General features: G+C 32.1%; 3 protein-coding genes across 4 annotated transcripts; 2 read left to right on the plus strand and 1 right to left on the minus strand.

The window, feature by feature from the left end:
- Positions 1–1,725: 1,725 nt before the first annotated feature.
- Crn (pre-mRNA splicing factor crn) lies at positions 1,726–4,645 on the minus strand. 2 transcript variants are annotated; one of them, XM_083084573.1, is made up of 3 exons: positions 4,534–4,645; positions 4,168–4,317; positions 1,726–3,968 (listed from the first exon to the last, which is right to left on the minus strand). In XM_083084573.1, exon 3 carries the CDS (start codon positions 3,868–3,870, stop codon positions 1,855–1,857), a length of 2,016 nt encoding a protein of 671 aa, XP_082940699.1. In that variant the 5' UTR covers positions 3,871–3,968; positions 4,168–4,317; positions 4,534–4,645; the 3' UTR covers positions 1,726–1,854. The 2 variants fall into 2 exon arrangements, with proteins under 2 accessions (XP_082940699.1, XP_082940700.1); XM_083084574.1 differs by lacking the exon at positions 4,168–4,317 and having other exon boundaries at positions 4,534–4,639.
- Positions 4,646–5,035: 390 nt separating this feature from the next.
- Positions 5,036–8,011, plus strand: Tfiib (transcription factor IIB). The gene is made up of 5 exons (XM_083084721.1): positions 5,036–5,191; positions 5,595–5,705; positions 5,787–5,973; positions 6,054–6,524; positions 6,610–8,011. The coding sequence occupies exons 1-5, from the start codon at positions 5,175–5,177 to the stop codon at positions 6,769–6,771; spliced, it is 948 nt and encodes a 315-aa protein (XP_082940847.1). The 5' UTR covers positions 5,036–5,174; the 3' UTR covers positions 6,772–8,011.
- A 646-nt stretch (positions 8,012–8,657) lies between these two features.
- On the plus strand, positions 8,658–9,981 carry Sec8 (exocyst complex component secretory 8). The gene is made up of 5 exons (XM_083084195.1): positions 8,658–8,866; positions 9,076–9,159; positions 9,270–9,431; positions 9,514–9,683; positions 9,766–9,981. The coding sequence occupies exons 2-5, from the start codon at positions 9,103–9,105 to the stop codon at positions 9,857–9,859; spliced, it is 483 nt and encodes a 160-aa protein (XP_082940321.1). The 5' UTR covers positions 8,658–8,866; positions 9,076–9,102; the 3' UTR covers positions 9,860–9,981.
- The last annotated feature ends 284 nt before the right edge of the window (positions 9,982–10,265 follow it).

Here is a 10,265-nt window from a genome sequence, read left to right on the forward strand (position 1 = left end):
TACATCAAAGCTTGTTCTATCTTTACACGTTTTAAATATTTCTTTTCATGGTCTGCACGAAATGCGTCAATAATGCAGATACTTTGTTCTACAATCGAAGAAATAATCAATAATTTTATTAAAGACTCTTTTGATCCTGATTATTTACGTTTATAGGTTATTTATATAAAACTAATTAAATTCTATTATTCTATGTCGATTATTAATAATAAATATCGCGTAATTAATCATCACTAATCAGTCTTGTCTGGTCTATGTAAAAATTTTTAGTAAATTTTATATTATACGTATATTTTGGACACTTTCGTGTAATAAAATTTTATTTTGTATTAAGTTTAAAATTATAGTTTATATTAAATTTGTATTATATTTTGTAATACATATTTCTAATGCATTGTATTTTATATATTCTGCATTAAATTTTGTAATATATATATTTGTAATGTAATTATTTTTATATTACATAATTTAATAATTTGTAATGTGTTTTTTATGTAATTGCAAATTAATTATAATTTACGTTGTATATATTATAATTATGTAATATATATTTTTTATATGTATTATATTCTCTGTTTAAAAACTCTTTAAAAAAAATAAAAAAAAATAAAAAAATTTTTCCTCCTCAATTTTTCCTCCTTAATTTTTCCTCCCCTGTATCTCCGCCTTAACGAAGGCATTTGCCAGGTGAGGAGGTTTCAGTACTCTCATGAACCTGAGAGCTATGCCGGCGGTAACATACACCGATATTCATATAGTCTATTCTTATATTTAAAATCATTTGGACAACGTATGGGCACACATACATACACATATAGGTAAGTAATTTTTAAAAATTAGTAATTTAATTTTTTAATTAGTAATTTATAAAAATTATTTTTATAAAAATTATTATTTATCATATTTATATATAATTTTTATATATTATTTTCAAAATAATGATTGTTATACTCTGGTGCTACCGGCACTTCGTGCACATAGCACGGAACAAAACCAGAAATTGTGCACATTATATATTACCCTCTGAGAACATTCATGGACATTGGCTTTGTAGTTCATGTCCACGTTTTCAATGTCCATAGAGGGAGTATCGCTTTCAGGGATCACCTAAAAACAGGCCATGACATCTCTCAGTCTTCTCTCTGCTGCTAATATAAATAATATAAATAAAAATATAAATAATTTAATTAATAATAATTTATTATATGTATAATAATATTAGTATGTTCTCTTCTTCCACGCTATTATATATATATTAACATTATATATTTCACCGAAATATGTTAATTTGTGGAAATATATCTTCCGAGCCAATATCGTATACATATATTGTTCTCACAAAATTATAAAACGATTCGTTTTTAATTACATTTATTTCTGATGTCGCAATTTTAAATAATTAAACACCATTTTGAAATATGAGGAGTTATTGTTTATATATTAAAATAAATTCGATACTTCAAATTAAAATATATGAGCATAAATTATTAATAAAAATTTAAATTTGATAAAGGTAAATTTTATTAATTAAACAATAGTTATACGACTCTTTATTATTTTAATTTTTTGATCTTACGGTTTGTATTTTATATGCATATACTGTATATATATAAGAGAGGGAAAAGATAAATCAAATTTCCTGTTTCTATTCCTTTCCTCTTTTTACGTGTTTTTTAAATTTAAATTCGGCAAATTATATACTTTTATAATTATAAATATACTATATTATATAAAAATAATGGGGTATTCTTTAATCAAATATAATCACATATACATCATACATACATAACACACACACACATACACACACATACAAATATATATACAAAATTATATATACACATATATATTATCTCAAGATTGTGATTCGGTTTCCATTTTCCAAGCCTTTGCAGCAGCCAGGAATTTCAAGTTCGGCCTCTGCGACTCGTCTTCTGGAAATACAAAGTCCAAAACTTCCTCCCAGCCGTCGTCGCTGCCATCTTCGCCGACAACGCGCCTCTTCTTCTTCACCCTGCGTGGCATCTTCTCCATAATTTTGGCGAGACTCTCCGAGGTGCCCTTCTCGCTCTCGAAGTCCTTCCATGCTTCTAGCAGCAACACTCGACTCTCGGTATCGCCGCTGGATCTCAGGGCGTCATTTCCGCGCTCGAAGATACGTCTCGCCAGGACGACGTTGTCAGGACTATCTTCCATCTGCGGATTCAACAGCTCAAACTTTGCGTACGCTATCCAGACCTTGACGTGCAACGTGCGCTCCAGCAGACGCTCGAACAGCTGACGGGCGTTCTCCGTCTCGCTTTGGGCGATCTCGAAGTCGATGTACGACTTCCACAGCAATTCCGGCATGTCCAGCCTTGGTCGTGCGACAGCGCACTCGTATATCGCTCGAGCGCGATCGATCTCGCCCAACCGCGTCTCTAGCTCGGCAAATCGCATCCAGGTAGTACAGTTCTCCGGGCCAAATTCGAGGAATTTCTCGTAGAGTTTCCGGCAACGATCAAACTCCACCAGCTGTATCTCGAGATCAATGTAGCTTCGGAAAAGCTTGTCCGATGGACATATTCCCAACGCTAATCCCAGAGTCTTTCTCGCCTTGCTCAGATTCTTTTGTCGTATCTCAAAGTACGCGTAAAGCAGCCAGATTTTCGAGAAGCTAAATCGCTTGTGCGGTATAAGGTCGAGGCACACCTTGTACACCTGACGGCACCGTTCGATATCCTTAGCCTCAAGTTCCTCGAAAAGAGCGTACTTGATCCACAAGTAGATGTATCTTCGCCAAAATTGTTTCTCCTTGGTTGGTGGCACGTTAGCTATCGCTCGCTCGTATGTTTCACGGATCACATCAACGTTTCCTTCCGACTCTACCAATCTCAAGTAATCGAACCACGCGTCGTAATTGGAAGGATTCTCTTTAATCTCTTGTTCGTATTGATATTTCCGCTTGCTGACTATCACATCCTCGATGCCTGAGCGATCGCCATATTTCTTCTCGTGGATCGTGTACGCTTTGTAGATCTCCTGAGTGTTGCTCTTCGGTATGTGATCAAGCGCGTATTTGTAAATTACACGGGCGCGATCGTGTTCCCGTTGACCTTCTTCGAATCTGGCGAACGCTAGGAAGAGCTTCTCATCGAGACCCTCGTCTCCGTAAAAGCTTACGGCTCGCTCATATACCGCGCGCGCACCCTTGATGAATCCGTACGATTCTTCGAAGCGCGCGTACTTTATCCAGTGTTTCACATCAGGGTGGACCATCACAAAACGCTCGTAGATCTGTCGAGCGCGATCGATCTCCTTGTAACGCAGTTCGAATTTGATATACGTTTGCCAGGCCTGTTCGTCCGGTTCCCACTCCATCCATCGCTCAAAGACTTGACGCGCACCAGCGATATTCTCTAAAGTCTCCTCCATGTAAGTGTACTTGTACCAGAATTGATTGGCTCGCGGAAGCAAAGTTAGCGCTCTGTCCCATAAGTTTCTAGCGTGATTGACTTGTCGATTGCGCATTTCCATCTCCGTGTACTTGAGCCATAGCGCAATATTCCGATGATCTACTTCCAATGCTCGCTCGTAGATCGATCTCGCTCGCTGAATCTGCTTTTGAGATTCCTCCCATTGCGCATACTTGATCCAATTGGTAATGATCATGCGATTCTTGCGAATGATATCCTCGAACGCCTTCCGCTTGCGATGTTGGTAATCCGCGAGCTCGTGTGGATCCGATATTTTCTGCTTCGGTGGTGGTGGCAGGATCTCCAAATCGCGCTCCTTCGCTTCGCGCAACAACTGCTCTGCGGTGATTTGTATCTCTGCAGGCGCCTTGTTTTTCACCTTTGCCACTTTGGGCATTTTCTGTGACTTTTCCATCTTTTATAAATTATGTTACGTTAGGGCTAGAATCTGTGATGCTGGCTTGAATCCCTCAACCTTTGTGGCACTCAGTGCATTACGCTATATTATTTTTGCTATAACACAGAAATAAATAATGATTAGTAAATTAATTTGTAAATTATTTTTAAAATTTTTGTAAACAATAGATTAATGTATTTTATCATAGTTTATGGCTTAAATAGATAGATTAATATGACTTAAATAAATAGATAGATTAAGAATTTCTCATCTTCTATAGGAGATCATATCATGTTTTCTTATATTCTTACTCACTTTTTTATCTTTATTTTTGAATCTCTTATCTCAAATATTGAAACGTATATGTCTTCTTATTTGCACAAACTTGTGCTTTTTCCGATACTTTCATAAGCTCAGTGTATTAAACTATTTTTCATAAGCTCAGTGTATTACACTATATTTTCGCTGTAACAGAAATAGTTAATAATTTCGGCATTAAATACTATACGTAAATAATTTCAAACTTTTCAAAGTTCTTGTAAACAATGAATTAGCTACGCGTATTTTATAGATTATGGTACGTTAGATTAAGGTTAGGATCCTTCGCTTTGTCTAGGACATATCCTGTTTTTTTTCTTATATTAAAAAACATCCTGTTTTTTTTCTTATATTTCTACTCACTTTTTTATCTTTACTTTTGTGGATCTTGCTCTCTTATCACACAATGAAAATATGTTACTCTTTTATTATTCAAATTTACTCGTGCCTTCCTCGATACTTGCCAAGCGTGAAACCAAAATTAGATAATTTCTAGATAGATCTATCAACATATAATTGAGACACGCGTTGCGATTGGCTGTTACAAGCTGTCTCCTGATTGGTCGATTGATCCGACATTTCTGACGTAGCTGTGATTGCCATTATTGGCTCAAGGAGACGCTGAGGATGCTTTGAAGCGTTTGATTGACCAATCAGGTGAAAGAAATCTTTACTCCTTTTACCATATTTGGTCAATCAAACACTTCAAAGCATTCTCAGCGTTTCCTTGACCGCAGCCATTCTCGCGCATGCGCCATGGATGGAGCCAGTGGGCCTGTTCTTTTTAGCTGCACTGCTGCACTAGTGCAATTAGTTAGAGTGAAAGAAAGTATGTTTGTCTCTTCTAACTTATTGCACTAGTGTAGCAGTGCAGCTAAAAAGAACAGACCCAGTATTTTAACTGGTTCGACGATCTCGCACAATCTCACATGCTTTATATACTACGACTGAAGTAATACTGAACAGATTGGATAGTATTTGCAAATGCAAAGATCTGCGAAAATATGGCAAGTTCGTCACGGTAAGTTATGCAAAATTGTAATATTATTTCGGGACATTTTTATCGATGATACAATTACTGTCAAACGAGTTGCATTTTTAGATATTATCGATATTGAACTAAAGTAAAGGTTAAGATCGTGTATAATTGTACGAGACTTTATTTACCAAGTGTGTTTTTAATTAGTTAAACATAAATTAATCGCTAGATAAGACTTTAGACTGTAAATTTCCTTATAAAACTAAAAGGCCATATTAATATATTAACGTTAATAACTGAAGGTGACATATCGTTGAAGAAGTTATTTATTTGTTTACATTTGCACAATCAGACATTGTTTATCTAATTTCTGATTATGTAATTGTATTTAAACAGAATATTTATGTGAATTAAAAGTCTTCAATTTTCAAATTGTTTTTTACAGAAATGATACAAACAAGATTTGTTGTTATGCACATCCAGATGCCCCACTTATAGAAGATTACAGAGCAGGAGATCAGATTTGTTCAGAATGTGGATTGGTTGTGGGAGATAGGTAAAAGTGCTGCAAATAAGAGCATAAAATTAATTACAGCAAACATCACACTCTTCTTACATTTATTTTCTTGCTTCATAGAGTGATAGATGTAGGTTCAGAATGGAGAACGTTTAGCAATGAAAAATCAGGAATAGATCCATCGCGTGTTGGTGGGCCTGAGAATCCACTGTTGAATGGCGCTGATTTATCCACAGTGATTGGACCTGGAACAGGTGCTGCCTCTTTTGATGGCTTTGGTACTGCCAAATATCAAAATCGGCGTACAGTGAGTATTTATATTTTTTTCTCTTTGATACTTTATATAATGTGTGAATATTAAATTTAGCAAAAATGTATATTTTTTAGTTGAGCAGTTCTGATAGAGCTCTCCTCAATGCATTTCGCGAGATCAACGGTATGGCGGATCGTATCAATTTGCCAAAAACCATTGTGGACAGAGCTAATACATTGTTCAAACAAGTACACGATGGCAAAAACTTGAAGGGCCGTGCGAATGACGCGATCGCTTCCGCGTGTCTGTACATCGCTTGTCGACAGGAGGGAGTGCCGCGTACATTCAAGGAGATTTGTGCCGTCAGCAAGATAAGCAAGAAAGAAATCGGTCGATGTTTCAAGTTGATTCTCAAAGCCCTTGAAACCAGTGTCGATCTCATCACTACGGGCGACTTTATGTCCAGATTTTGCTCAAATCTCGGTCTTCCCAATATGGTGCAAAGAGCTGCTACGCATATTGCCAGAAAAGCTGTGGAGATTGACATTGTACCAGGCAGATCACCTATTTCAGTTGCAGCCGCAGCGATTTATATGGCGTCACAGGTATGCAACCGCGTTTTATAAAAACGCGGAAATAGTACTGTATTTTATAATCTGCATTATCATGCAATATTTTGTCTTACGGTAGGCTTCAGAGGACAAAAGGTCACAAAAGGAAATTGGGGATATTGCTGGTGTCGCAGACGTTACAATCCGACAATCATACAAATTAATGTATCCACATGCGATTAAGCTGTTCCCAGAAGACTTCAGATTCGCCACACCGATCGATCAATTGCCGCAGATGTAAAGTTGGAAAAGTCTCGTTTTTTTCCCTTTATTCGATAATTATATTATATTTTAAAGGAATAATTTTCTATCACAAGTAAGCAAATATAGGTGATTCAGTCATTTTATTCATAAGGCACATTCCTAAACAATCTACATAGTTCAACATTTTTTTTAAGTTATGGATAATGGCAAGCTAATTTTTTTCTTTTTCTATTCTACTATGTTTCTCAGAAATATATATTGGTGCCTGGATAGTATATATTTAATTATTACATTCTATTATATTCTATGTGTTTTGCTATATAAAAAACATTATCTAACCTTATACACGTTTCTTATATATTCTTATATATTACATATGATACTTTCTATTATTTTTTCTTTTACTTGCAAATTTATAATTTATAGAATATTTGTAAAAAGAAAATATAGTATTATTTATCAGGTAACTTTTTTCTTGCAACACTGTAAGTAAAGAAATTCTTATAAAATGGCCTTGCAAGATTTGAAAAATACACATAATGTAGTTAATATTATTATAATTAATTATGTAATTAATGTTATGTGTAAAGTAGTAATAATATAAGAGTAATAATAAGAAACTAATAATAGGAATAAAGCAGGTAGGCCTATGTCAAATCTTTATAACATAGATCGATAATATTTTATGATCCCACTATTTTAATGATGTTAAACAAACAATTTAGTTTAATATTTGGCATCAGCCCTGTATTTTGTTTGACCTAATTATTTTCAGATAGATTTTTTAGACTAAAAATAATAACTTGGAAGGGGTCTTAGACTTTATATACTTAATTACACAATTATATAAAAAAAATTATATTGTATACAACTTTCTATAAATGTATATAATTAATATCATTAATATAATTATGTAATTAACATATAATATGAGTGATATAATGCCTGCATATATTTGCAAGTCTGGAAAATGTATAAGAAAGTGAGAGACAAAAAGTGACAGATAAAAATGAAATTATGCTTAACTTTATTTTCGTTTAGTTTTTCATTTAACATAACATTCGGAATTTCCATACATGCAAGCATTGTTTTGTCATAACTGAAAACTCAAGTATATTGTATAATAAGAGTGTATAAAATTTATTCTGTGATATATTTAAAAAGTGAAAGAAGTAAAATTATATTACAGATAATTTCCTAATTTGTCAAGATATATTTGAGTTTATCAAAGATTTCAAAGCTGTTAAATGAAGCTGTAAAGTATTTTTAAATATATACAAATTAATATAAATATATATATATATATATATATATATATATATATATATATATATATAAAGTGACTATACATGTATCACATTACATATTAATTCCTCCCTTTGTTCTTAAATCAATGTAATAAATTTATATTTACCTATCATCTTATATGTATTTTATCTATTTTGTATTGCTAATAATAAGCAAATTTAATAAAGTATAATTCTGAAAACTCTACTATTATCATAAACTATAATTCTAAAAACTCTACTATTTTTATCCAATATATATTTGTTTTATAATTGTTGAATAATGTTATATAAAGCCGTAAAGTATTTTTAAATATATAAAAATTACATATATAAATTGATTGTGTGCATTACACATATTAATCTCTCCCTTATTCTTAAATCTGTATGATAAATTTATATATCATTTTCCATATATTCTACTTATTTTGTATTAATAAGTGATTTTAAAATAAAATATAATTTTGATGACTCTATTTTCATTTTTCTAATATAAATTTGTTTTAACTGAGAAAGCTTTTTATACAAGTATGTTGCAACTTTTTAAGTACTTATCTTGTATCTTTCATAACAGAAGCTTTCTCTCTGATTTACACTAGTGACGCAAAGTGCACTCTTTACGTACACTTTGTTGAACTTGAAATACGAAAAGAGTAGAGAACACAGCTGACGAGAACGGAATTTTATCGCTACTCTTTATTCACTTCGTCTTTATTCCTTCAAGGCCTAAATATACATTTATTTCACTTTAAAGTGCGAAAAAGTGTGCACTTTTTAAAAATGACATCTTTTCAGACACAATAACTTAACCTAATGTAACGATTAAGCCGCAATTAAATCTAATGTGTACGTTTTATTCTTAGTATATATTAGAAATTTTGCAATTTAAATTGATTATGTGATTTGGCATCCTTTTATTTTTATTTATATAATTTTTTATAATAAAAATTGTCGATAATGTAAATTATGAATTTTTGTAAACATTATACACTCTTGATCCAAGTCTTTGATATATTTGCAAAGGTATTTTAATAATAATTTTTTTTATTTTTTAGAAGACTGCTCATATACACAAATACAAGATGAATACGATACCTCCTGTTAAACCACCGCGTGGAATTAAACCGACAAAAGAAACGGCAAGTAAATTTTGAATTGAATCATTTTCTCTTCCTATATTTATAATTAGAACAAAATGTATATATTAAATATTTATTTGTATTTTTTATATAAATCTCATATTTTATAGAGCGGTCTATTGATCTCTGTGATTCGTGCTTTATCAGCAAGTGAGACAAACGAGCAACGAGAGATTGAGAAGGCTAAATTGGAAAAAGAGTACAAACGCAGTGATCAAAAATTGGAGGAATTAGTTTCATCGCATGATCAAGATCTCATGGAAGTTATGCAAGTAAATACAGATCTGAATGTGTAGTGAAAAATACAAATACTTGTTCTAATTGTATATTATATCACATTACATTTTATTTCAGATATTCAGTGCATTATCTGAAAAGGTTACATCATTGCGAGAAAAAATTCATGCTGTGAAGGAGAATTTAAATGCCTGCAAGCAATTGCTGAGATGTAAACGAGAGGAATTATTGAATTTGTGGCTAGAAGGAATAGAACACAAACAGGTTCTGCATCTTCTGAAGGATGTGTAAGTTATGTATGCATATATTTTAGATTTTTCTTTCTTTGAAAAAGAAAAAATAATTTCTCTTCAACTTGGTCAATTTTAGGTCGTCAAATTCATGCGGACGTATAATATCTTTAACAGAGTCTGAGCCATTACAATTATCTAATATATTACATGATCCCTTAGCAGATCAATAAAATATGTGTGTATGTATGTTATTATATTTAATGATTTAAAAATTATAAATTTGTAATTTTAGTTGTATATAGTATATAACAATATATAAAAAATAAAATTTTTTTAATAGATTTAAGTAAAATAGTACAAGAATTTATATACATGTCATGTAAGGAAAAATAAAAGATACACTTGTTCTTTTTTTTTCATTAAAATAAATTTATAAACGATCAAATTTTCATGTACTATTTTCCTCACTTAAAATGTAGTGAGATTTATGATAGAAAAGAAAGTAAATATTTTTTATTTTATTAAACATCCGTTCTACAAGTCTGTTATACATTTATGTACATTTTTATGTGCAATGAGAAAAATTACAAAGACCTCAAGTAATGAAAAGAGAAAAAAAATAAAGGTAGTGTTTCC

The sequence above is a fragment of the Camponotus vicinus genome, unplaced genomic scaffold (assembly GCF_025532165.1).
Source record: "Camponotus vicinus isolate PSW18456_S1 unplaced genomic scaffold, iyCamVici1.0 SCAF_12, whole genome shotgun sequence".
NCBI lineage: Eukaryota > Metazoa > Arthropoda > Insecta > Hymenoptera > Formicidae > Camponotus > Camponotus vicinus.